The sequence below is a fragment of the Equus przewalskii genome, chromosome 9, assembly GCF_037783145.1.
Source record: "Equus przewalskii isolate Varuska chromosome 9, EquPr2, whole genome shotgun sequence".
Classification (NCBI taxonomy): domain Eukaryota; kingdom Metazoa; phylum Chordata; class Mammalia; order Perissodactyla; family Equidae; genus Equus; species Equus przewalskii.
The window spans coordinates 10,635,368-10,663,260 of record NC_091839.1 but is presented as its reverse complement, the minus strand read 5'-3'; the positions used below and the strand labels follow the sequence as shown (position 1 = coordinate 10,663,260).

The 27,893-nt window shown below is 39.6% G+C and overlaps 2 protein-coding genes and 1 pseudogene across 5 annotated transcripts in view; 2 read left to right on the top strand and 1 right to left on the bottom strand.

Moving 5' to 3' along the window:
- LOC103558848 (zinc finger protein 780A) overlaps positions 1–2,664 on the top strand; it is a 34,275-nt gene extending 31,611 nt beyond the window's left edge. The window contains exon 7 of the mRNA XM_070557757.1: positions 29–2,664. Coding sequence (XP_070413858.1) covers positions 29–57 — 29 coding nt within the window. The 3' untranslated portion in view covers positions 58–2,664. The remainder of the gene's footprint in view (positions 1–28) is intronic.
- Positions 2,665–7,257: 4,593 nt separating this feature from the next.
- Positions 7,258–8,052, top strand: LOC103558850 (thioredoxin, mitochondrial pseudogene; annotated as a pseudogene).
- A 3,588-nt stretch (positions 8,053–11,640) lies between these two features.
- ZNF546 (zinc finger protein 546) lies at positions 11,641–27,864 on the bottom strand. Of its 4 annotated transcripts, XM_008532090.2 has the most exons (5): positions 27,750–27,847; positions 23,225–23,309; positions 21,733–21,859; positions 20,559–20,654; positions 11,641–17,165 (listed from the first exon to the last, which is right to left on the bottom strand). In XM_008532090.2, the coding sequence occupies exons 2-5, from the start codon at positions 23,231–23,233 to the stop codon at positions 15,049–15,051; spliced, it is 2,349 nt and encodes a 782-aa protein (XP_008530312.2). In that variant the 5' UTR covers positions 23,234–23,309; positions 27,750–27,847; the 3' UTR covers positions 11,641–15,048. The 4 variants fall into 4 exon arrangements, with proteins under 4 accessions (XP_008530312.2, XP_070413860.1, XP_070413861.1 ...); XM_070557759.1 differs by lacking the exon at positions 23,225–23,309 and having other exon boundaries at positions 27,750–27,864; XM_070557760.1 differs by lacking the exon at positions 23,225–23,309 and having other exon boundaries at positions 27,782–27,854.
- Positions 27,865–27,893: the final 29 nt, after the last annotated feature.

Here is a 27,893-nt window from a genome sequence, read left to right as displayed (position 1 = left end):
GCTACAATATATTACCTAATATGTCCAGTTTTCAACAGGAAAAAAGGACAAGAATAAATGAAGATATGAAGACAATGTCTCATCAAGTAGAGAATATCATTAAGGAGATAGAAATGATAAAAAGAACCAATTGGGAAATCTGGAGTTAAAAGAGTACAATAACCAACATGAAAAATTCCTAAGAGCTAAACAGTAAATTTGAACTGCCAAAAAATCAGAAAACTTGAAGATAGATCAATAGAAATTATGCCATCTGAAGAACAGAGAAAACAAAATGAGAAGAATGAACAGACCTTCAGAGAAATTTGGGACACCTTTAGTGCACCATACATTTAATGAGAATACCAGAAGGAGAGGAGAAAGAAGAATGAGCAGAAAAAATATTCAAAGAAATAATAGCTAAAGCCATCCCAAATTTTCTGACAAACATTAATCTACCCACTCAAGAAGCTCAACAAACTGCAGGTGGAATGCATGCAAAGACACCCACAAACACACACCATGGTAAAGATGCTAGAAGTCAAAGACTAGAAGAAAATCTTGAAAAAGCAGCAAGAGAAAAAACAGTATACATCTCATCAGAAACAGTGGAGGCCAGAAGACGGGGATGACATATTCAAAGTGCACAAAAGAAAAGCAACTGTCCATCAATAATCTTATATCCAGCAACATGATCTTTCAGAAATGAAGGTAAAATAAAAACAATCCCATTAAACAAAAACAGAGAATTCATTTCCACCTGACTTACCTTAAAAAAATACTAAAGAATATTCTTCAAGCTGGAACTAAGTAATTCTTGGCAAAAATTCAAAACCAAATAAAGCAAAGAAAAGTGGAAAAGTATTAAAGACGGTATGACTACATATTTCTTCTACTTTCTTAGCAGATTTAAAAAGCAGTTGTGTGAAACAATATTTATATAATTGTACTGTTTGGCTTAAAACATGGAAATTAATATATTTGACAATAACAGCATAAAAGAAGTGAGTGACAGAAGAATTTTATTGGAGTAAGGAAATGACACATCATGGGAACTAGAATCTACAGGAAGAAATGAAGAGAACCAGAGATAGAAAATAAGAAGTTAAATATTTAAAAACTGTATATGTTTGCTTTCTTTTCTTCTCTCAGCTTCTTTAATTGGCATAAAATTGTATAAATTAATTGTAACAATGTATTGTTCGATTTGTAGCATACATAGATGTAATATTTAACAATAATAGCACAGAAATGGGTAAGATGGAATAGAACTATACAGGAGTAACACTTATATAACTCGCTGGAATTAAGTTGATATAACTCTGAAGTCGATTCTACATTAAGATGTATATGGTGAGCCTTAGAGCAACCATTAAGAAAATAAAAATTGGGGCTGGCCCACTGGCACAGCAGTTAAGTTCACATGTTCCACTTCTCAGCAGCCCAGTGTTCGCTGGTTTGGATCCCGGGTGCGGACATGGCACCACTTGGCAAAAGCCATGCTGTGGTAGGCGTCCCACATATAAAGTAGAGGAAGATGGGCACGAATGTCAGCTCAGGGCCAGCCTTCCTCAGCAAAAAGAGGAGGATTGGCAGTAGTTAGCTCAGGGCTAATCTTCCTCAAAAAAAAAAAATTTAGTGAATGAGAAGAGAATCAAAATGTGTCACCACAAAACATCAACCAAACACAAAAGAAGACAGTAACGGAGGAAATGGGGGATGAAAAAGCTATAAGACTTATAGGAAACAACAGCAAAGGAAAGACATTCCCTACTAGTAATTGCTTTAAACGTAAATGGGTTAAAATCCCCAACCAAAAGACACAGATTGGCAGAATGGATGTAAAACAAAACAGAACCCAACTACACGCTGTCTGTAAGAGACTCACTTTAGATTTAAGGACATATGGGTTGAAATTGAAAGGATGGAAAAAGATGTTGCAAATAGTAACCAAAAGAGAGTGAGCGTGCCTATAATAATACACAAAGTAGACTCTAAGTCAAAAACTGTTACAAGAGACAAAGTAGGACATTACAGAATGATAAAGGAGTCAGTTTACCAGAAGATATGCCAATTACAAACATATGCAGCAAACATCAGAGTTCTGAAATACACGGAGCAAACATTGACAGAGTTGAACGGGGGAAATAAGCACTCCTATAGTAACAGTAGACTTCAATACCTTACTTTCAATATTAAACAGAACAACCAGACAGAAGATCAATAAGAAAACGGAGGACTTGAACAACAGTCTAGACCAATTGGACCTAACAGACATAAACAGAACACTTCACCCAACAATAGCAGAATACATTTCTTTTTCAAGTGCACAGTGAATATTCTCCAGGATAGACCATATGTTAGGCCACAGAACAAGTTTTAATAAATTTTGAAAGACTGAAACTAGAATTTGATGGCACAAGGAAAACTGGAGGATCCAGAAATGTGTGGAAATTAATCAACACATTCTTAAATGACCACTGAGTCAAAGAAGAAATCACAAAGGAAATTAAAAAATATCTCGAGACAAGTGAAAACAAAAAAACAACCTGCCAAAACTTGTGGGATGCAGCAAAAGCAGTACTAAGAGGGATGTTTATAGCAGTAAATGCCTATATTAAAAAAGAAAGTTCTCAAATCAACAACTGAACTTTATACCTTAAGAAACTAGAAAAGAAAAACAAACTAAACCCATAGCTAGTAGAGGAAGAAAATAATAAAGATCAGAGCAGAGATCAATAAAATCGAGGATAGAAAAACAATAGAGAAATGAAGCCAAGAGTTGTTTCTCCAAAAAAGATCAGCAAAACTGATAAATCATTAGCTAGGTTGACTAAGAAAAAAGGAGAATAGACTTAAATAACTAAATTAGAAATGAAAGAGTTGACATTACTACTGATTTTATACAAATAAGGATTTTAAGAGAGTACGATGAACAATTTTATGCCAACAAACTCGATAGTCTAGATGAAAGGGACAAATTCCTAGAAACACACAATCTACTAAGATTGAATCATGAAGAGATAGAAAATCTGCATATACCTATAACAGTAGGGAGATTGAATCAGTAATACAATACCTTCCAACAAAAGAAAGCCCCAGACAAAATAGCTTCATTGGTGAATTCTACCAAATAATTTTAGATCTTGATTCTTTTCTAGTACTATAGGCAATTAAAGATACACATTTCTCACTAAAAACATCTTTTCAGCTGCATCCCATAAATTTTTATAGTTATTTTTATTTTCATTCAGTTCAAAATATTTTCTAACAATTTTTTTCTTTGATCCATGGGGTATTTAGAAATGTCTTGATTAACTTCAAATATTTTTGAACCCCAAATTTCCTTAGTTGTTGATTTCTAATTTATTAACATTGTGGTCATAGAATATACTTAGCATGATTTCAGTTTTAAAAATTTATTAAGATGTTTTATGGTCTAGCATATTATTTAGCCTAGAGAGAATATGGCATGTCGCCTTGAAAAGAGTATATATTCTTCTTTTGGTAGAGTGTTCAATAAATATTAAAGTCAAATTGGTTGATAGTGTTGTTTAAGTTTTCTGTATCCTTACTGATTTTCTGCCTAGTCGAAATATCAGTTATTGAGAGTGTACTGTTTTGAATTGTCTATTTCTCCCTTCAGTTTTGTCAGTTTTTGTCTCATGTGTCTGTGGGTTCTGTTGTTAGGGGCATATATGTTCATAATTGTCATATATTCTTGATGAACTCAACTCACCCTTTTATCATTAAGTAATGTCCGTATTTTTCTCTAGTAACTTTTTAAAGTGTATTTTGCCTGATATTAGTATAGCAACTCTTGCTTTCTTCTGATCACTGCTTGTATGGTGTATCTTTTTCCCACTTTTTATTTTCCGCCTATTGATAATGGTTCATTTTGTCTGCCATTTTGCTATTTGTTTTCTATAATGCCTCGTGTCTTTTGTATTGCCCTGTTCCTCCTTCCCTTATTGCCTTCTTTTGTGTAAAATTGGTATTTTGTAGTGTACCATTTTAATTCTTTTTGTTTAGACCTTTTAAAAAAAACTTATTTTCTTCACAGTTGCTCTAGAAATTACAGTATACATTTTAGCTTAAAAATCTAATTGAGATTATTACTAACTTAATATCAAGAGTATATAGAAACTTTGCTCCAATATAGCTCCCTTCTTCTTCCTCCTTTGTGCTGTCATTGCAATTCAAATGTGACACATATTATATCTTTATAAATTATGAGCCTAACAATACAGTGTTATGATTATTGTTTCATGCAGTTGTATTTTATATCAGTTAAAATAAAACAGTAAAAACGCATTTACGTTGTCTTTTTTGTACTAAGTGAGGTCCTCTATTTCTTTGAATGGAGTCAAGTTACTATTTGATGTCACCTCCCTTCATCCTCAAGAACTTTCTTTAATATTCCTTCTTAGGCAAGTCTAGTAGCAATGAATTTTTCAGTCTTCATCTGGGATTGTCTTTATTTCACTTATATTTTGAGAGAGAGTTTGCTGAATATAGAATTCTTGGTTGACAGTTTTTTCTTTCAGTACTTTGAATGTCATCCCCCTGACTTCTGGTCTCCATTGTTTCTGGTGAGAAATAAGCTAAAATTCTTTTACACGATGAGTCATCTTTCTTTTGCTGCTTTCAAGGCTTTTGCTTTATTTTTGGTTTCCAACAGTTTGACTATGATGTGGCTCTCTTAGAGACAGTTTGATTAAGTGTTCATATCCTACTTTATCTCACTTGGAGTTTAAATGTGTGTGTGTGTGTGTGTGTGTGTGTGTAATCAGATTTAGGAAGAGTTGGACCATTATTTCTTCAAATTTTGCTCCTTTCTCTCTCTCCCCACTCCTGGCCCTCCTGTTATGTGTATGTTGGTATGCTTGATGGTGCCCCACAAGTCTCTGAGGCTCTGTTCACTTTCCTTCCTTCTTTTTCTGTTTTTTTAGTCTGCATAGTCTCTACGTATTTTCAAGTTCATTAATTCATTCTTTTTCCAGCTCAAAATTGCCATTGAGCCCCTCTAGTGAATTTTTCCTTTCAGTTATTGCACTTTTTAACTCCAGAATTTGTTTGGTTCCTTTTTTTTTAAATAACAACCTCTGTCTCTCTACTGATACTCTCTATTTGCATAGACATTGTTGTCATACTTTTCTTTATTCTTTACACATGGCTTTCAGTTCCTTGAACATATCTGTAATAGGTGTGTTGACGTCTTTGCCTGCTAAATCCAAGATCTGTGCTCCCTCAGAGAGAGTTTTCTACTGACTGCTTTTTTCCCTCGTGAATGGCTTTACTTTCCTGTTTCTGGACATTATGTCATTACTGTTGTTGTTATTGAAAACTGGACATTTAAGATAATATATGGTAGGGCCAGCCCGGTGGCTTAGAGGTTAAGTTTGCACACTCCACCTTGACATCCCAGGGTTTGCGGGTTTGGATCCTGTGCGCAGACCTACGCACCACTCATCAACCCATGCTGTGGCAGTGTCCCACGTATAAAATAGAGGAAGATTGCCATAAATGTCAGCTCAGCAACAATCTTCCTCAAGCAAAAAGAGGAAGATTGGCAACAGATCTTAGCTCAGGGCCAATCTTCCTCACCAAAAAAAAATATATATATATATATTATGGTAGCAACTCTGGAATCTGATTACATGCCTCTCCCACCATACACATCCAGGGGTGGTTGTCACTGCTGTATTTTTGTTCTTGTTTGTTTAGTGACTTTCCTGGCCTAATTCTGTAGAGGCTGTATTTCCTGCAGTGTATGACCACAGATGTCTCTGCTATTATATGGTGGTGGTGGTGTTTTTTAAAGCTTTGTTTCCTGTAAGTCGCCCCTATGTCAGCATAGCTAAGTGGTCACCCAGCGATTAATCAGAAGACTTCCTTAAGTGCTTTGAGCCATAAGCCTTCTACCCATTGCTGAGGAAACCTGTGTGTGTTGGGGCATGCCTTCAAAGTCCACAGTTTTCAAGTCTGCCTTAGCTCTCCTTTCCTGTTCATGCAGGGCCTCCCAGTCAGCCAGCAACAAGTAAGTGGGGCTCATTCTAGTATTTTCTCAATCTTTGCACAGCCCTGTGCCTGAGCACAGTCTTCCTGTCACCAGGAATCCGTCAGACCTTTTCAACGTCACCTATGGCTGTCTCATTGTCCCTTTCACATTTTTGGTTGATCTCTTGCTCACCCTAACCTGTACCACAGTCCTAGGCACATGGAACGCTGACCTTCGGAGATTGCTTGCTATTGTTTTCAACAATGCCCTGAGACTAGACCCTCTCCCCAGAGTTTCAAATCAGGTGATTCCCCTCCGGTGGGAGTGAAGGTGCCAGACTTCACAGTTTCTGGTGTTGGCTGGGGGCGAAAGGGAGTAACCCCAAGTTAAAATGTGACAAACCCCACTGTTCTTATTGCAGTTTGGTATTTTTTCTTCAATAAATGCTTTTTAGTTTGTGGTGTGACTTTGCTTAATTTACAGTGTTCTAAAATGGTAGTTTGGTTGCTTTTTTTGGTGAGGGGGAGCAGATTTACTGAGGTCCTCACTCCACCATTCTGGAAGTCCCTTCTTGGCAGTTTCTTACAAAGCTAATTACTACACCATAGGATTGAGCAATTCCACTCCTACGTATTTACTCTAGAGAAATGAAAAATTATGTTCACACCAAAACCTGTACAGTGATGTTCATAGCAGCTCTATTCATAATCACCAAAACTTGGAAACAAGTGAAGGAACTCAGAATGGGAGAAAATATTTACAAATCATATATCTCATAGAGAATTTGTATCTAAAATATAGAAAGAACTATTATAACTCAATAATAAAAATACAAATAGCCCGATTTAAAAATTAACAAAGGTTCTGAATAAATATTCCTCGAAGGAAGATATACAAACGGTCAAGAAACAAATGAAAAGATGGTTGACATCATTAGCCAGCAGGGAAATGCAAATCAAAACCACGATGAGTTACTATTTCACACCCATTAGGATGACTAGAATAAAAAAGTTAGATGGTGCCGGGCCCCCGGGCTAGTGGTTAAGTTCAGCACACTCCACTTCGGTGGCCGGGGTTCAGTTCCCAGGCATGGACCTAACCACTCATCCATAGCCATGCTATGGTGGGGACCCACATACAAAATAGAGGAAGATTGGCACAGATGTTATCTCAGGGCGAATCTTCCTTAGCAAAAAAATAGATAAAAATAAGTGTTGGTGAGGATATAGAGAAACTGGAAACCTCGCACACTGCTGGTGGGAATGTAAAATGGTGCAGTTACTTACGATAAGTCTGGCAGTTCCTCAAGTGATTAAACATAGTGCTTCCATATCACCCAGCAATTCCACTTTTGGATATACACCCAAGAGAAATGAAAACACATGTCCACACCAAAACTTGTAAATGGAGGAGTGCCCTGGATGGGCAGGGAGGGCTGGGCTTGGCAACCTCCTGCTCACACTGCAGGAAGATGGCTCAGCAACTTCTGCTGAGGAGGTGCCTGGCCTCTGTCACCTCCAGGAAGCCCCTCAGAGTCAGTGGGCACCCCTCACCTCCAGGGCCCAGCAGACTGCACAGTGCAGTCCTCATGGCTTGATAGTAACCCTGGCTCCAGCCTGGTTAATATACACCACCAGAGTCTCTACAATGACCTTTAACGTCCAGAGTGAACCTGAGTTTCAAGACCGAGTTATCAACAGTGAGTCACCAGTGGTGGCAGATTTCCATGCACAGTGGTGGGGCCCCTGCAGGATCCTGGGACCGAGGTTAGAGAAGATGGTGGCCAAGCAGCACGGAAAGGTGGTGATGGCCAAGGTGGATACTGATGGCCACACAGACTTCGCTATGGAATATGAAGTGTTGGCTCTTCCCACTGTGCCAGCCATCAAGAATGGGGACGTGGTGGACAAGTTTGTGGGCTTCAAGGACCAGCTGGAGGCCTCCCTGAAGAAGCCGATTGGCTGACAAGCAGGCAAGAGTCCTGATTTCCCTGCCCACCTGGGCCCCAGTCATCCAGGGAGGGACCCTGATAGAAGTCAGCTCTTCTGTGCTGGCCCTTCTCGCCTTTTTGTCTGGCCCTTGTGGGCCCATGCTTTGGAGACCAGGCCTCCAAACATGGGAGCCCTGAGTCTTTTCAACCCAGCTGACTGCCCAGGGTGGCCACCAGAGAGAGGAGTGGTGCTGCTGCTGATCTGGGACAGCCGTCTTCCCACTGTTGTCTGCTCCCTCTAGGGCTCGTCACATTCTCCCAAGATGCTTGGAGAGCACCCGGGGCAGCCTGCAGGGCTACTGTTGTGGCATGAACAGCTTGGTCCTCATCTCCCTGGTCCCTTCTGATCTGAACCCTGGTGCCTGGCTCATCTGCTGCCTGCATTTTTCTTTTCTCTTGCTCTTTTGTAAAATAAATAAAAATAAGGGGAAAAAAAAGAAATCCAAACAAGTGAGAGTAATATAATTCTCTCATTTTTTGTCGATTTTGTGGAACTTTGTGTGATCCCTTCTACCTCCTGCTGTGAAGGACAGACCCCCGGCTCTGCACTGAAATGACCCTGTGGCCACCCCCTGCCCCAAGAGCCCCTCCCTTCTTGCCTCCCAAGCAAGAGGGTGGAGAACAGGCACTGGGCTGGGGCAGCCCTGGCAGACCCTTGACTCTGGAAGGCTCGACACACTGCCTTCCCTCACCATTAGCTGGCCCTTTGGTTCTCTGTGCAGGAGGCTTAACTGTGAACAAGCCAGACCAATAAAACTAGAGTTTGCACTGTCAAGAAAAAAAAGATAATAAAACTTGTAAATAGATCTTTATAACAGCATTATCCACAGTAGCCAAAATGTGGAAGCAAACTAAATGTCCATCGCTGGATGGATAAACAAATGGCTGCTGTGGGTTGAATTTGTCTCCCCAAAATTCATATGTGGAAGTCCTAACCCCTAATACCTGCCATGTGACTGTATTTGGAGGTAGGGTCTTTAAAGAGCTAGTTAAGGTTAAACAAGGCCATGAAGGTGGGCCCTAATTCAGTAGGACTGGTGTCCTTAGAAGAAGACATTAGGACACACACATAGACAGGAGGAAGAGTGCGTGAAGCCCAAGGGAGAAGACGGCCGTCTACAAGCTGAGGGGAGAGGCCTCCGAAGGAACACCTGCTGACTCCTTCATCTTGGACATTTAGCCTCCACAACTGTGAGAAAATCCACGTCTGGTCTTTACACCACCTGTCTGTGGTGCTTTGTCATGGCGGCTCTTGCAACTAATACAGTGGAATATCCATACAATGGGATATCATTTGGCCGTAAAAAGGAGTTAAGTAGTGATACATGCTATGACTGGGATAAACCTTGAAAAATATTACGCTAAGTGGGAAAAAAAAGTTACAAAAGACCACACATTATATGATTGCATTCATATCAAAATGCAGAGTGGGGAAATCTATAGAGATGGAAAGCAGATGAGTGGTTGCCTATGGACTAGCCGGGAGTGGTCTTTTCATCATCGAGTTGTGGTTGTGTATAAAATTCCTATAAACCTTCTTGAACAAGTTTTCTGTAGGTGTATATTTTTAATTCTCTTGCACAAATACCCAGGAGTGAAATTATTAGATCCTAGGGTAGATCTATGTTTAACTTTCTAAGAACTGCCAAATAGTTTTTCATTTGGTCGCACCATTTTATCCTCCCGTAAGTAATATATGAAAGTTCCACTTGCTCCACATCCTTGGGAAGGTTTGATGTTGCCAGTCTTTTAAATTTTAACCATTCTGGGAGGTATGTTGTAATTGCTTATTGTGATTTTAATTTGCATTTTTCTTGATGACTCATCATAATAATATTTAGTTTTTGTAAATGTTGTCCCAGAATTTAGACCCTGGCTAGAGGCCGGTTCAGTTCCTATTCTTGAGCAGCTGGTTCAGTGCACACCCCTAACCACCTCCCTTATTGGACTCTCATACTCCAGGCCACTAGCCACCTGCTCTGATTGCCCCTAAGGCCGGGACCAGACAACCAGGCACAGGCCACTCCCCGAACTTGCTGAAATTATTCAAAGTAGAAATCCTAAGACTGCCTACCTTGCCTCGTCATTTCTTCCCACAGAAACTACAATAAAGGTTCTTGCCCACAGTTCTCCTCTCCCTCTGCCTTGTGTGTGACCCTGGTGCTTCCCGAGTGACCCTGCGTGGCCCACTGTGTTCTCCTCAGGGACCTGAGAGTGTAATAAACAAAAACGCTTTCCAGGATCTCTCTTGATCTGCATCCCATCCTCACCCCGAGCTAACACGGTTGAAACACTCAAGCTGTGGATTTCTCATGTTTATTGGCTGTTTGTATACCTTCTTTCGTGAAGTGTCTGTTCACATCTTTTGCGCATATTTGTTTTAAATTTTCATCCTGTTAAGTTGTATGAGTTCTTTAGATAGGCTAGACAGAAGTCTTTTTTTGGATATATGTATTGCAAATATTTTAGTCCAGCCTATGACTTCATTTTCCTTGTCTTAATGGTATCTTTTGATGAGAAGTGTTTAGTTTTACTGAAGTTCCACCTTCTAGAAGTTTTATAGTTGTTTATATCTGTGATCCACCTCAATTTAATTTTTGTGTATTGTGTAAGGTATAGGTTGAGGTTAACTTTCCCCCTACATTTATTCAGTTATTCCAGCACCATTTGTTGAAAGAACTTTCCTGTCTCTCATTGAACTGCCTTGGAATTTTTTAGGAAAAGCAAATGACTGTATAAGTAGTGTAGGTCTATTTCTTGGTTTTGTTTAATTTATCTATTAGTTTATCCTTATACCAATACCACATTGTCTTGATTACTCTAGCTTCACAGTAAATCTTGAATTCAGGTAGTGCGAGTCCCTCAGCTTTGTAATTCCTTTGAAGTATCATCTAAGCTATTCTGAGTCCTTTGTATTTCCACGTTTTATAATCAACTTAGCAATTTCTACACAAATGTCTTTTGGGATTTTGATTCGATTCCACTGAATGTATAGATCAATTTGAGAACTGACTTCTAAACATTGTTGGGTCTTCTCATCCATGATTACGGCCTGTCTTTCCATTTATTTATTTAGGTATTCAGATATTCTCTGGCTTCTGTCAGTAAAACTGTGTAATTTTCAGGTAGCGGTCCTGCATGTGTTTTGTTAAATTTATTCCTACATATTTTATGTTCTTTTTAAATGGAACTTTTCTCTTTTAAATTTAATTTTCATTTGTTTGTGATATAAACAAATTGTGATATGAAAATTCAATTTAGGGGAGTATATTGTCCTTGAACTATAAGTCCTTCCCACAAAGAAAACTCCAGGTTCAGATGGTTTCAATGGCAGTCTGACCCAAGATTTAAGAAAGAAATAATATGAATTTTACAATATCTCTTTCAGAAAAGAGAGAAAGAAGGGATACTTCTCATCTCACTTTATGACATCAACTTAACACTGATACTAAAACCTGAGAAAGATATTTTAAAAATTAGGCCAATATCAATAATAAACATACACACAAAAATCTCCAAAAAATAATTAGCAAACAGAATTCAGCAATATATATAAAGGACAATATAGTCATGACCAAGTGGGGCATAACCCAGGAATGCAAGGCTGGTGTGACATTCTAAAATTAATCAAAGTAATTCACCACATTAAAGAAGGAAAGAAACCAAAAGATCATGTCAGTAGTCGCTTTTTATGTATTTGACAAAATTCAACACCAACTTTCCCAATCTGACAAAGGATATTTATGGGAAATGAGCAGCTAACATAACACTTTATGATAAAACACTGAATGCTTTTCCCTAAGGTCAGAAACAAGGTCCTCTCTGAGTGCTTCTGTTCAACGCTGTCCTAGCTTGTGCAAGAAGGCAAGTAAAAGAAATAAAAATTAAAAAGGAACTGTCTTCACAGATGTCTTGATTGTGTTTATAGAAAACTCTAAGTATAATCTATAAAAAATAAATCCTTCTAGGACTAAGTTTATTTAGCAAGGTCATGAAATAGAAAGTTAATATTTAAAAATTCATTGTATCTTAAAGACACGTTGTTTCTAGTTTCCAAAGAACAGTTCATTACAATTCTAAAAGCTTATCAATAAAAGAAAAGGGGAACTATAATACTGCCTCACCTAGGACCACAGATGGAAAAATTCTAATTAAAATATTACCAGATGGACTACAGAAATATGACAAAAATCACAGTATATTACAAAAAATATTTAAAGTTCAAGACATTAATAAGTACAAATCAACATATCAATAAATTTAAGGAGAAACATATAAGATTAGGCCAACAGATAACAAAATGGCCTTGGACAAAATTCAGCAGTCACTACCAGACAAGGTAGGCATCCTCCACTCCCCTACGTATATTGAAGGAAATTATATAGAGGCAACAAAGAGAATTTATCTTCAAATAAAGAGTGAACATTATAGTAAATGATTAAACATCACAAAATTTTCCATTCAATTTGGAGAAATTGATGCCTGAATCACCATAATATTCAACCTTGTTCTGAGGAGTCTAGCTATTGCAATCAGAAAAGTAAATAAAGTAATGAATATTGGAAAATAAATAAAATTTTATTTTCAGGTTATATAATTTATAACCTAGAAATCTGTCTCATAAAAAGAGAATGAGTGTTTGGTAGATAGATAACTAATGCTATATTGAATGTAGGAGAAAATGATTGCATCAGTATAGCGAACGAAGAATCCAGAATGACATGCAAGTCGATTAGGAAAAAAAAGAAAAACCAGAACAAAAATAATGGAGAAAGTCCAGACTAGGAAAGTCAAAGTAAAGGAATGATGATTGGCCAAGAAACATGTTTGAAAAACTGCTCAACTAAAATTGAAATTTATGAAAATATATATTAAAACATATATCTAAAGTGATGCTATGGGAATACTCAATTTGGTAGGGGGATTCCTGTCAAACTGAGTATTGACAGGAGTATAAGAGAACAATTTGGCAATATCTAGCAGACTGGGAAGTGTATATAACCTGTGATCAGTTTAGCACTATCTAACATAACTGACAGAATATATGACATATGAGCAATCCTACTTCCACATGTATGCAATTAGAGAAATTCTAGCTAACACAAACCAATGACCACAGACAAGGATATTCACTGAAGGACATCTGAACTAGGGAAAAACTGTTGAAACTGGAACATGAAACAATAAGAGAAAGTTTAAATACATTATGGCATGTTCATATAAAAAGCTGGGCCCAACGGGTTTTTAATTTTGTAGAAAAATATCGGCCCTACATTGAGAGGGTAAGCAGCTGAGTGCAGAGGAAGACGTGAGCAGCAGAGAATACACCACACACGTCCTTTCTCAACATAGCTGAGCATCTGCTGTTTTATCTGAATTGTCCTTGCTGAAGGTCACTCTTTTTGGGTTAGGGCAGCCTTTCTGGTGGGTTCCCATCCCAAAGGTGTTAGGTATTGTGAATGGGACTTCCTTAGTAAAGTTTAAGATACACTGGGATAAACACAGTCAAGAAAATTTTCCTTAGTGTAGGACCCTTAAGTCTTTTGACAGCCTGAGAATAAGCATTATTTTCTTAGAAGAAATTTAATATTCAAAACTTCATAAGCCTGTGACCACAGAACATTTTTCAAGTACCATTAAATACCATGGTTCCCAGAGACATTCTCTCAGACATGCTGGGTTAAGGCACTGGTATCTATCTGTAATATTACAGATTATGGAATTATTATTAATTTCCTTATAAGTATGAAGTTATACAGTGACTGAGTAGGAGGCCCCCTTTATTCTTAGGAGTTGCATGATTAGATACAGAGAGGTGAAATATCATGATGTCTACAATTTATATGCAAACACCATAGCAAAAAAATATGTAAAAAATTATATAGAAGCAAACCAAATGTGACAATATATTAACAATCACCGAATATAGAGAGGGCATCCCAGTGTTCACTGTACTTTTTTTTTTTAATTGTTTTCAAATGGACAGTGGTCTTTTGGTTGTTTCTAATTTATCATGAATTTTGGGCAAAAAAAAGAAGACTAACTTGTCTGCTTTTTGGATTATGAAAAGAAAAAGCATTACAGCTCTCCTTGATTCTTCAAAAGCTTGACTCATAATTCTCACACTTATCAACTCTAGAGATTTCTCTCTCACAGTAGTTTTCAGAGATGAGTTCTGATTTTAGAAACGGAATTTTACTTCTTTTTACTGGGTTTTATCCACAATTAATTATCTCAATTTAAGTAAAGAGTAAAAGGTCATGGAAGACTTTTACAAATTCCTTACACTCGTAGGGTCTTCCTCTCACGTGAATCATTAATAATATCAGTAATGATAAAAATAACAATAATATTTATCGAACACATACTTTTCTAAAGGATTTTTTATTAACATTTCATTCTCACAAAAAATACTATTAGGTAGGTATTATTATCACCATTTTAAAACTGAGGCACGGAGGGGAGAAGTGTTTTGCCAGATATCACACAGGTGGAGGTGGAATTATGAGAATTATAGTAAAGCTGTGCTGTCGCTAAAGTCTTTTCCCACACTCCCTGAATTAACAGAATTATTCTCTGCTACAATGCTAGACAAAGTGTGGCCCACGTACTGAGGCTGGTCACAGATGGTTGCTTCTGGTCTGCAAGGAGTTAAGGTACAGATACTGAGAGCAAATGTTTAGAAACCCTTCCAGCAATCTGACAGAGCGAATTCATGTCCATTAAATTCAATAATTAAAAAATGGGGGCTTTCATTATGTATCTGTTTTTCTTTCCATTTCATTTTTCTGATAATCCAATTTTATTGCATTTTATAGAAGTGTTGGTCAACAACCAAGTTGGGGTGGGAGAAGATCCTTTGCCTTGGTCTGAGATGCACTGTAGCAATATCAGTCTGCTAATGTTTCACCAAGACTGGGTGATGCTATCAACCCTTTCAATCAATATATATAGTATAAAACTATTGCTGTTAAGTTTTGAGCATGAAACAAAAGGGATTCCCCTAACAAGTCAAAAATTTCTTAAATGATGAGTTCACTGTTATAAAAGGCATTTTCTAAGGGCCATTCTATCTTCTTCACATTATGCATAGAGTATCCTCACTAATATGATTTCTCTGATGTAAAGTAAGTTGATCACTACGATTAAAGGCCTTCCCACATTCTTTACATTTATAGGGTTTCTCACCAGTATGAATTCTGTGATGTCGAGTCAGTTCTGAATTAACACTAAAGGCCTTCCCACATTCTTTACATTTATAGGGTTTCTCACCGGTATGAACGGTGTGATGTCGAGTAAGTTCTGCTTGAAGACGAAAGGCGTTCCCACATTCTTTACATCCGTAAGGTTTCTCACCAGTATGAAGTCTAAAATGTTGAGTAAGATGATACCGACGACTAAAGGTCTTCCCACATTCCTTACATTCATATGGAATCTCACCCGTGTGAATTCTTTGATGTAAGGTAAGTTGATAACTACAAATGAAAGCATTCCCACATTCATTACATATGTAGGGTTTCTCACCAGTATGGATTCTGTGGTGTTGAGTAAGATGATAGTGACGACTAAAGGTCTTCCCACAGTCCTTACATTCATAAGGTTTCTCACCAGTATGAATTCTGTGATGTTGAGTAAGATGATTGCTACGAATAAAGGCTTTCCCACATTCCTGACACTTATAGGGTTTTTCGCCAGTATGAATTCTGTGATGCTGAGTAAGTTCTGTTTGAAAGCGAAAGGCCTTTCCACATTCTTTACATTTATAGGGTTTTTCTCCAGTATGAATTTTATAATGTTGAGTGAGATTATAGCGACGACTGAAAATCTTCCCACATTCCTTACATTCATAAGTATTCTCATTGGTGTGAATTCGCTGGTGTGAAATAAGTTGGTTGCTGCGAATAAAGGCCTTCCCACATTCCTTACATTCATAGGGTTTCTCACAAGTATGAATTCTGTGATGTCGGGTAAGTTCTGCTTGAAGACGAAAGGCTTTCCCACATTCTTTACATCCATAGGGTTTCTCACCAGTATGAATTCTATGATGTTGAGTAAGATGATAGCGACTACTGAAGGTTTTCCCACATTCCTTACATTCATAGGGGATCTCACCAGTATGAGCTCTCAGATGTAAAGTAAGTTGATAGCCACAAATAAAGGCCTTCCCACACTCCTTACATTCATAGGGCTTCTCACCAGTATGAATTCTATGATGCCGGGTAAGTTCTGTTTGAAGACGAAAGGCTTTTCCACATTCTTTACATTCATAGGGTTTCTCACCAGTATGAATTCGATGATGTCGAGTAAGTTCTGCATGAAAACTAAAGGACTTACCGCATTCTTTACATTCATAGGGTTTCTCACCAGTGTGAATTTTCTGATGTTGAACAAGGTATGAGCCATGACTAAAGGCCTTCCCACATTCATTACATTTATAGGGTTTTACACCAGTATGAATTTTCTGATGTTGACTAATATGTCGTTGTACCCTAAAGGTCTTTCCACAGATCTTACATTCATAAGGCCTCTCACCAGTGTGAATTCTCTGATGTTCAGTCAGTTGGTAATGAAGTCTAAAGGCCTTCCCGCATTCCTTACATTCATAAGGCCTCTGTCCAGCATGAATTGTCTCATGTACTCTAAGGTCTCTAACACGACTAAAGGCCTTCCCACATTCCTTACACTCATAGGGTTTCACACCAGAATGTATCCTCTGATGTTCCGTAAGGTGGTAATGAAGTCTAAAGGTCTTCCCACAATCATTACATTCATAGGGTCTCTCCCCGGCATGAATTGTCTGATGTACTCTAAGGTCTCCCACACGACAAAAGGCCTTCCCACATTCCTTACATTTATAGGGTCTTTCACCGGTATGAATCCTCAGATGTTGAATAAGGTATGACTGTTGTCTGAAAGCCTTCCTACATTCCTTACATTCGTACGATTTCTCTCCAGCATGAATTTTCTGAGGCAGAGGAAGAGATATATGTTTTTGGATTATCACTTGACTGACGCATCCCATCTGATGATGTTCTCGTCTCTCAAATTCACGTTTACACTGCAAAGCATTTCTGAAAATGGTGTCCTCATGGATGTAGGTTTTACCTTTTTCCACTGTCTGCAATTGAGATAGATATATTTCACAAACATCCTTGTCTGGAAATAACTTCTCAGTGACATACTTAGACTCCAAATCTGGAAAAAAATAAAAAAAAGCAAAAAGGAAACAAATGCTGTAATGCAATTTTTCTCTGTTGGGGTGGAATGAGGAGTTGCATCTCATAGTAGAAATAAAAGATAAACTAAAAATAACACACATTAGAAGTAAAGATACAGAGCGGGAGTCAGCAAACTTTTTCTGTGAAAGGCCAGATAGTAAAAATTTCTGGCCTCGTAGGGGATGTGGTCTTTGTCACAATTACTCAGCCCTGCTGCTACAGCACAAAGGCAGCCATAGACAATATGTAATTTAACGAGTGCAGTTGTGTTATAATACTTTGTTTATGGACACTGAAATTTGAATGTCATAAAATGTTTATGCGTCACAAAAATATTCTTCTTTTGATTTTTTTTTCAACCACTTAAAAACAGAAAACCCAGTGTTGGCCTGTGAGCCATACAAAAGGTGATGGTGAAATACTTGGCCCCCAGGCCATCGTTTGCTGGATCCTGGCTTAGAGACCCCTAAGTTATTGTAATACAATTTGAAAGAAGACAGAAAGACCTCAGAAAATGATGTAACTTTAAAAGAGGGTAAAACAGGTGATTAGAGGAACAAGTCAAGTCAGCGTCCTCCAACTTAGGATGGACGTAGGGGAGTTCCTTCCGTATGCTGCTGTTCAGGCACCAACCCAGACAGACAGAATCAAAATCTATAGAAACAGTCCTGGATAGCCGCATTTTTAATCTTTTCCATCAGATGATTTTGATGCAGATCTGTACCTAATTCTTTTCCCAAAGGTTTCTCTTTACCCCTAGAATGAAATCTGAACATCTTACCACAGACAAACATATTACCACCATATTATCTTGCTTATCTGTAAGACCTGTTCAAGCCACTGTCATCTTTGTTCTCAATCTCCTATCACAATGCATCCTTTTGGATCCTATAATGTGCCACAACTTTTTCTATATCTTAAGGCTTTTCACAGGCTGCCCCCTCTCCCAGGAATTCTCTGACTTTAGTTCTTTGTATGGCGGCTCCTTCTCACTCTTCAGGCCTCAGGTTAAAGGTCACTTCCTCAGAAAGGCCAGCCCGACTGACCACATCTCAGTCAGTCCACGTTCTTGGCTCCAGATTCCAGCACTTAGTTCTGTGGCTTTTCCCAGCCACAGACTCACTAATTTTCTCACTTGTTGTTCTGTATATTTTCCTATACCTGTTTAGAATTTTCGCATCTGTGTTTATGAAGGATATTGATTTGTAGGTCTCCTTTCTCATAATGTCTATGTCTGGTTTTGGTATCAGAGTAAGGCTGGCCTTGTAGAATGAGCTGGAAAATATTCCCTCCTCTTCAAGTTTCTGGAAGAGTCTGTGTACAATTGACACACAAATGTAAAAACCTAAAACCATAAGAATTCTACAAGAAAACATAGGAGAATAGCTTTGTAACCTTGGGTTTGGCAAAGATTCCTTAGATATGATACTGAAAGCACAATCCATACAAGAAAAAAGTGAGAAATTGGACTTAATCAAATGAAGAGCTGACGCCGTTCAAAAGACGCTGTTCAGAGAATGAAACGACAAGCCACATAATGGGAGGAAATATTTGCAAATCATACATCTGACAAAGGACTTGTATCCAGAATACATAAGGGATTCTCAAAACTCAACAATAAGGAAACGAACAACTCAATTAGAAAACGGGCAAAAGATTCTAATAACCTTCACGAAAGAAGATATATGAATGAGAAGAAATTAAGCCATGAAAAGTTGCTCAACATCATTAGGCATTCGAGAAATGAAAATCAAAACCACAATATGATACCCCTGCACACCGATTAGTATTGCTAAAATTAACAAGACTGACTACACCAAGTGCTGGCAAGGATGTGGAAGAAACAGAATTCTCCTCTTCTTCTGCTGGGCAAGTAAAATGGTACAACCACTTTGGAAAACAGTGTGGCAGTTTCTTAAAACTTTAAACATATATTTACTGAATGATCTACCCATTCCTCCCCAGATATTTACCCAAGATAAATGAAAGCATATATCTATACAAAGACTTGTAGGTGAACGTTTATATTAGCTTTATTTATATAATACTCCCAAACTGGAAATAATTCAATGTCCATCAACAGGTAAACAGATAAACAAATTGTGGCATATCCACACAATAAAATACTCGGCAATAAAAAAAGGATGAACTATTGATACATACAACAACGTGAATGAATCTTAAAATAATCATGCTGAGGGAAGGAAGCTAAACCAAAAAAATCACTGTATGATTCCATTTATACAAAATCCTAGAAAATGCAAACTAATCCACAGTGACAGAAAGCAGACGGGTGGTTGCCCGGAGAGGGCGGACAGCAGCAGGAGGAAGGGACTATTTTTGCAGGTAATGGATCTGTTTATTATGTTGATTGTGTAATAGTTTCACAACATACATCTGTCAACTTATCAAATTGTACACTTTAAATATGCCCAGTTTATTGTATGCCACTGATACATTAATGAAACTTTTAAAAAGTTATCGTACTTGGCCCTGAAAATGGATGCATTTTATATTATCTAAATTATGCCTCAATACATATGATTAAGAAAATGCACCTGCCCCGTACTCACCAATTCCACTTCTACATATTCCCGAGAGAAATGAAAACATACGAGCACACAAGTGATGGTACAAGAATGTGCAAATCGGCTGTATAATCTGGTTGGGGAATAAACACAGATGATCTCCACCTCTCCACTGGCTGTTTCCTCTGCCTGGAATGCTCCTCCTCAACATTCATGTGGCCTGAGGCCTTACTTTGTGTCTCTGCTCAGAACAGCCTTTGTTGAGAGCATCTCAATCAGCCCCATGACCCTCCAGCATTCTGTCTCCTTCCTCTGCTTAATTTTCTTCACAACACATATCACAACCTAATATTACCTTATCTGTCTGTTTGTTAATTACGCATCCCCGTTACTACAATATCGACACCTCCATGACAGCAGGAACCTGTGTCAATAGCGCCTAGACTCTAGCACAGTGCCTGGTTTCAAGTAAACAGGAAATTTGTGTTGAATACAATAATTTTAAGTAATGGAGAAACGAATATAAGTGTAACTGTACAAGAGGACTTGGAAAGATAGGTAAAATGGTTGTCAATGGGGATGAAAGAAAACAATCCCCTCTTTGCAGTGGGAGGAGGGAAACAGAAGAGAAACAAGGAGCAGAGCACTAGGAGTGAAGCGGAAGTGCCTTTGGTAGCTCCTCTTGAGAGGACCTTAGTGTTTTCCAGGTCTCAGGCCTTTTCTGCACAGGCCTTGGGCCTTTGAAGGGAGCTCTGCAGACAGCCTCTCAGGGGCGTGCCTCCCCTGAGGTGGTGTGCTCTAACCTGGGGTGGCGTCCCCCTGCCTGATCTGCCGCCACTCACCTGAGCACCAGCTTCTTGTCCCTTCCCTTGTTACCATCCAGGGCTCTTTGTCTTGCTCCAGGAAAGTGATCACATCTGGCTTAGGAATGGACCATCCTGCTCATAAGACAGAAATGCACATGATTTAGAACAAGAACAAAAATTAAAAACAGTGAGCTCAAAATGACTTAATTCAGACTTGGTTATATTTATATTAAACTGTAGGTTAAAATGGTACTTGAGGAAATGAAAAAGGTCCCTGAAGAATATTGACATTTAGATGGACTCATGATCATAGGACTAAACAGGCCAGATGGGGAGGGCAAAGGTCTGCTCTGCTTTTAAAGGCGTATAGACCAGGGTTGAGAACAGACTCTGGAGCTCTTCAGCCTGGGTTCAAATCCTCTGCCACCTACCAGCAGTGTGACCTTGAAAAGTCACTTACCCTCCGTGTGCTGTACTCTTATCAAATGAAAAATGCGGCTGATATTATCTAATTCACAGAGCTGTTAGGAGAATTAAATGAATCAATATTTGCAAGGATTTAAAAGGATACCCAGTACATAGTATTATTTTTGTTGTTGTTACTATTGTGTTGAAAGAAAAATACTGAGTTTCCCAAAACACATCCAGATTCTTCCTCAAAATTCTTTCAGTGCCAAAGCAAAATTCACAGACTAGAACTTTCAATCATAAAGTAGGTTAAAGGGAACATGTCTCTTCTAGAATGGGATGTGTTTGCCTGAATTTTAAGTGGATATTGTTAACACAACCCACCACCATATAAACCGCAGAGGCTCTTCTGATGATCACAGAAAGCCAGAACCCGGAGACCAGCTCATCTCTCTGCAGACGAGCCCGACGTGAACCCAGAGCAGCTATAGAAATTCCGAGCGTAGACATTATATGAAACCCGGCTTCTCTGAAAATGCTGTAGAACCCAAATCTGGGAATCACTTGGAAAAACAGGCAATTGCAGGAAGGGGCAGAGGGAAGAGCGAAAGTCACTCAGGGATGGGGAAGATGAAGGCGCTGAATGCAGGTGTCCATTTCCAGTGCAATAATGCCCGAGCCATTTCTTTCCAAACTGGGCAGAAATTCAGCTGGTTTCTCAAAACAGACCTCTGAAATTCAACAAAGGAGAAAACTGACATTCCAGAAGCAGACTGTGAATTATCTGCACAGACATCCTTACCCAACGAGGCCAGGTTCCTGTAGTTCTCCAGCATCACGTCCCTGTACAAGGCCCTCTGCGCGGGGTCCAGGCACGCCCACTCCTCCTGAGAGAGGTCTATGGCCACGTCCCCGAACGCCAAGGACATCTGAAATGACAGACCCACGTATTACAAACATTGTTTTACACGTATTTTAATTGTATTTTCCAGGTGGAAAACTGCAGGAAAGTGGCAACATAGCAAGTAAACTGGGGGTCAAGCCTGTGACATGTAGGAAAGAATAAAGAAATTAGTCTTTCTAAAGTGGGGTACCTACATGCTTTTAAAGAACACTGCTGGGACAAACAAAATGTCTGTATACCGTGGGATACCATAACATCCAAGGGTCTGGATGAATAAATGAATAAAATAAATGAATAAAATGAATAAATGAATAAAATAAAATGAATAAAATAAGCAAAGTTTCCCAGTGAAATGAAACCATCTAAATAAGCACTCTGCCTGCATTTTAAGTTCTGAATAAATGTGAGTTCCACTCTATTTTTCCTTTCAAGGAATTCAAAAAAGAGAAGTAATGAATTGTTTTTCCCCAAAACTACTCTGAAATCTCTGTCTTAGAAAATAGGACTTGACTGACATTTGATTTCATCAAAACTCAGGTTCACCATTATGCGAGATAACGTCCCAAGCATTCTCCCTTGTTGTAAGGTGACAAAGTCTTGAGCTAATTTATTTATTGGCTGGCTAGTCATCCATCTTGTGGATATACCAGACTAATCCTTTTTTCATCTTTAGGCATTTAGGTTGGACAAAATGTCTGTGGTCTCCCCCAATCCTGTGAGCCTATTTTCATCCCTCATTAGGGATCCGGAGGGTCTTCCTACCTGCTCCCACCACCGTCCCTCAGGAACACTTGTCTGGATCCTGAGCCAGAGGATGCTGATGTAGGATGATCCACAATGACAATGACATCATTGGAGACCAGCATAACCTCCCCAATCACAAAACCGACTTGGTCTGGTTGTTCGTCCCTCTGGGGACCCCCCGGCTCGATCCCTGACGTCCCCATATGCAGGCCTCACACTCCAATCCAGTTTCTAAGCCTCTCAAGGTATGCGCTCTCACCACATGCAGACACTCGACACTGACTTCCATCTCATCAACCTGCAAAACTCAGGAGGCTAATGGGACCATCATCTCTGCGTCACGGAATCATGACTCTAAGGAGGGAAGTTCAAATAGTTCCCTCAAGGGACTTCACCTTTCACTGCTCCATCAATGCTCCTGAGAGAGACTGGGCACATGCAGAGGTGACGGGCAGGTGAACACAGGTAAGAGGCAAGAGGGGCGAACGAGGAGCATGCTAGGTTGTGTGGCGGCACCCTTCACTTGGACTGGAACAGGGAGCAGGTTCCGCAATAGGGTTGTGTCAGGAAGGAGGTCTCAGGGTCATGAAAATGCTCACAGGAACTCAAAACCACATCATTTCAAGGAGGAGAAATGCAAACTTACATGATCCATAGTTCTAGAACTGCAAGAACTGTCAGTCCTCTTTGGGCTTCCTCCGGAGAAGAAGCAGAGTCCAGAGAAGCCAGGGCTGGGGGAGGGACGAGAGGCTTTGAGACCAGGCGTGTCTCAGAAATCCCAAAGCGACTTAAGGTAATATTACTGTGTTTTGCCTTCTTTCTACTTCCATCCCCCCAATGCCTCATATACCAATCAGGAGAGATAAGAGGGAGTTTGGATAAAGCCAAACTCTCCCTAGGCCACGGGGAACCACCTGCGCGAGTATAGACACAGAGCAGAGGCAGCCTGCATGAAGCCAGACCAGGAACTCCAGCAGAAGGGTCTCTGGCCCACCCCAATTTCTGATGATGCTGATCTGTAGCTGGGACCAAACTGTCGAGTCCTGCCCTGAGCAGACCCTCTTCCATCCACATCCACCCTCTAGAGCCGAGAGGAGGCCGCCCCATCCAAGTCCAAATGTCTTTGATGGCTCAGGTATGTATCTGGACTCCGCAGACACACAGGCAGAAAAGAGCAGGTGACATTTCCCACTGCAAAATGCACTTGCCCACGTGAGCTCCTTCCCTGGCCAGAACTACAGCTCCCAGCACCCTCTGGGCTCTGTTCCCAACCAACCCCTATTTCCTAAGCAGGATCATCTGTCTGCTTTCCTGCAGGAAGTCACCGACCACCCCCATCTCTCAACATCAAGGCTGCAGAGGTGTGAATTCGAGCCAATTCTCTCTCAACTCTGGCTTCTTCCTCTGAATCCGAGGATTTCTTCCTCTGAGTGAAACTTGAGCACAGGTAATGCGCTAAGAAATAACAACATACCCTCCACCAAAGTTACTAAGTTTCAATACCATTCGGGAGATACTTGTTAAAGAAATAAGGAAATGTGAGTTGACAGTTCTTAAACTGGCAGATTTAGAAGACTGATGCTATGCCTTATGAACGAGGTCCCGGGGAAATGGATATTTTGTAGCTGGTGTGGATGTGTGCAACCTTTCAGGAGGGCATATAGAAGAATGTGAAGGAATTTAACCAACCTATTTCTGAGACTCTGTCCAAAGAAAATGACTGTAAATGTGTATTAAGATGTATGCAGAGAAGGGAGTGGTCAGCATTCTGAGTCCAGCACTAGCTCACTGGTTACGTAAATGACAGACCATCTAGGTAATGAACTATTAAGTAGATATTAAGTACTGTGCTAAACTGGAGAAAATATTTAAAGGATATAGAAAATATTCAGGATATATTCTAAACAGAAAAATCAGCTTAAAAAAACAGAATATACAATATGATTACATTTGTGAAAAATACACACACACGTATATAGAAAGAAAGAAAGAGTGCAAGACGGGGCTGGCCCCGTGGCCGAGTGGTTAAGTTCGCGCGCTCCGCTGCAGGCGGCCCAGTGTTTCGTTGGTTCGAATCCTGGGCGCGGACATGGCACTGCTCAACAAACCACGCTGAGGCAGCGTCCCACATGCCACAACTAGAAGGACCCACAACGAAGAATACACAACTATGTACCGGGGGGCTTTGGGGAGAAAAAGGAAAAAAATAAAATCTTGAAAAAAAAAAAGAAAGAAAGAGTGAAAGACAGACAGGCAGACATCAAGACAGAGAAAAGTCCAGAAAGTTATATATCCCTATATCCAAACTGCTGATCTACATATTTTTGATATTCTTTTTGCTTAAGTATAATCCATAATTTTTAAAACAATTTTAAATATACACAGAGGCATATATATGTATTTCTTTCATTTTTTTTTTTTTCAGAGAAAGCTCTTCCTCTTTTAAACAATTCTCTTAACTTGGAGAAAAAGCTCAAGACAATCTAAACTCAGCTGTTATATTTTTATTGAACGTCTTTTTCTCCATTAGCTCCTCCCACCTGAACCGCTCTCTGATTTTTTGTATACGTCCTGTCTATGAATGTACGGCAGTGTCTCGTAGGGACAGATCCTGGCCTCCACGAGGCTTCCTTTCACGTGCTCCTGACAGATGTGTTCCGGGCAGTTTATTTTACTCTGAAACTGCTCTTTCAGCGCCGAGACCCTCCAAACTGCTGCTGAATAATCTCATCCCATTAATCTCACTTTCAATCTAACATCGTCAGAATAAAAACTGCGAGGTATGAAGTTGTGCTATCCAATATGAGGGCCAAGAGGCGCACGGGGCTAGATAAACCCAACTGAAATTAAGGAAAATTAAAGAAAATTAAAAGTTCAGTTCCTCAGTGGCACTAGCCACATTTCAGGTGCTCAGTAGCCTCATGTGGCTAGCAGCTACCATACTGGAGAATAGAGATAGAGAACATATATCTGTATGTGGTATGGCAGCACTGGTATGAAGCATAAAATCCATTTATTGCCACAGAGTTCCCCTGAGTTCAGAATACAGTTCTATCATAAGACCCAGCATACTATGTGTCCTTATGTCTGATTTTTTTTTTTTTTTGGTGAGGAAGATTGTCACTGAGCTGACATCTGTGCCAATCTTCCTCTACTTTATGTGGGATGCTGCCACAGCATGGCTTGACCAGCAGTGCTAGGTCCATGTCCAGGATCCGAACCTGCAAACCCCAGGCCACCAAAGCAGAGTGCAGAAGAAACTTAACCACTATGCCACCTAGCCGGCCCCTCCTTATGTCTGATATCTGACTAAAATTCCAGGAATTTTAGGAAATGGCTATAAAAGCACATTAAGATATAGACATAAGATGTTTATCATGTAACAACTCAGAATAAGCAAATATTACAAATATAAACAGCCACAGGAGTCAACAGGTGATACAAATTATGGTCAGTTATGATGGCACACTAAGGCCTTATTCATACGGATTACATTGGCCCATATATATTGTTGGAGAAAGACATTCACGGTGAATTACTGACTGATACAAGCAAATTTAAAAAGATGTAAGATTATGGGAGCGATTGTAATTTCATTAATAACAGACTCTGTTGTTAGACTTTCAGAATGTGACAGGCACTAACTTTTCAGTTAGTTTACTGATAAACTAGGGTTAAGAACAGCACCTATGTCATCCAGTTGTCACGAAGACTGAGTTATTACATATATACCGCTTAATGACATGTAATTCCTTAATAAGAGTCAGATAGTATTATTAACATAAAGGACATTCCACGTCCTTTATTCCACTCTTACTAAATAAAATTATTTTTTACTGCTTCTTTTTTTGCAGTCAAATTTGAGTCTCATGTCTACTCTGTTTTATAATGACATTTAAAATATTTCAGAGCCAAGCTTTAGAAGTGAAATTATTTTTAACAGTGGCAAAAGAGACTCTCAGAAAGCTAAGCAGGAAATCTCGCCTTCTCCCCACAGTTGTCAAAGAGAGGACATCCTTCTTCAACATAAAACTAGCCAAGAGGATCTAATGAGGCATCAAAAAGGAGAACTTTAATAAGAGGTTCAACCTTATTCTCCTGTCCGATGGAAAGATTTGCATGAATACATGAATATTTACAGTTATTACCGTCTTATTCTGCGTTCTACTATTACAAATCTGTCTTACAAAATGTTCTTTGCATAAGGGAGCTTCAAAAGGTACTTGGGTAGGAGAGGGTATTGCTATGTCCTGTGAATGCAGCCTTAATCTAAAAAAAGTGTAATCTTGAAGGCCTATCTTATTTGATAAATTTTGCCATAATAATTCTCTCAAGTGATTCGTATAACCCTAAAAGGGGTAAATACCGGGAAGGTTTATCCAATTACAGGGGTTTATTGGCACTTTCTTCTTCCTCCTATATTCATGGAAGTATGAGAAACCTATGGTTAGGTAGAATTACTTTTTCTAAACAGGATTTGGCAAGTGTCTGTCCTTTGTATGTTCAATTAGTACAATTAGTACAATTTCTATTCTGCAGAAACACACACCACCCCCCCATACATATGGAGGTGCACAGAAAAATTCTGCGGAATTACGCCTCCCCAAAAGATTAATAGTGATGCTGAGGCTATTTTAACTTTCTTCTTCATAAGTCTCTCATGCAACATAACTGAATAACTGATGCTTTTTGCAAAAAATGAGCATTAATTCCATAGTCTTAAGTATACAATAAATCTAAGTCCAATTTTAAAATATTTTAAAATCTGGAAGCAAACTGGTTCAACATATGTGGTAACAGTAGGACAACCACACACACTCGCCTGTCACACTCAATCTCACACACACCCCGCCTGTCACACTCAATCACACACACGCCCCGCCTGTCACACTCAATCACACACACACCCCGCCTGTCACATTCAATCCCACACACACACCCCGCCTGTCACACTCAATCACACACACACCCCCTGTCACACTCAATCACACACACCCCCGCCCCCCGTCACACTCAATCACACCCCCCCCCCCCCCCCCCCCCCGCCTGCTCCTCACGCGCGCACAGGCCTGCGGCTCCAGGCACGACGCGCCCCGGGCTCCAGACTTTGGGCAGCAGCCCGTCCCCACCTCCACCCCCACGAGGCGGGCGCCGCCTCACCTAGCACCCACCTCTTCCCCCGCTGCGGCTGCGGCCAATTCACCTGCGGCAGCTGAACACCCAGAACACAGGCAGAGGGCCCTGGGTCGCGGCTAACTCTGCCCCTGGGGCTTCTGGGAAATGTAGTCCGTAGCCGGAAGCCAGTGGACTTGGGC

What these genes read in the sequence shown, in the direction of transcription:
- ZNF546 (XM_008532090.2), bottom strand. An exon ending in CAGGAACCTGGCCTCGTTGG is followed by an intron (nt 20,655 to 21,732) that starts GTAAGGATGTCT and finishes TCTTATGAGCAG; the next exon opens with GATGGTCCATTCCTAAGCCA. An exon ending in GACAAGAAGCTGGTGCTCAG is followed by an intron (nt 17,166 to 20,558) that starts GTGAGTGGCGGC and finishes ATTTTTTTCCAG; the next exon opens with ATTTGGAGTCTAAGTATGTC.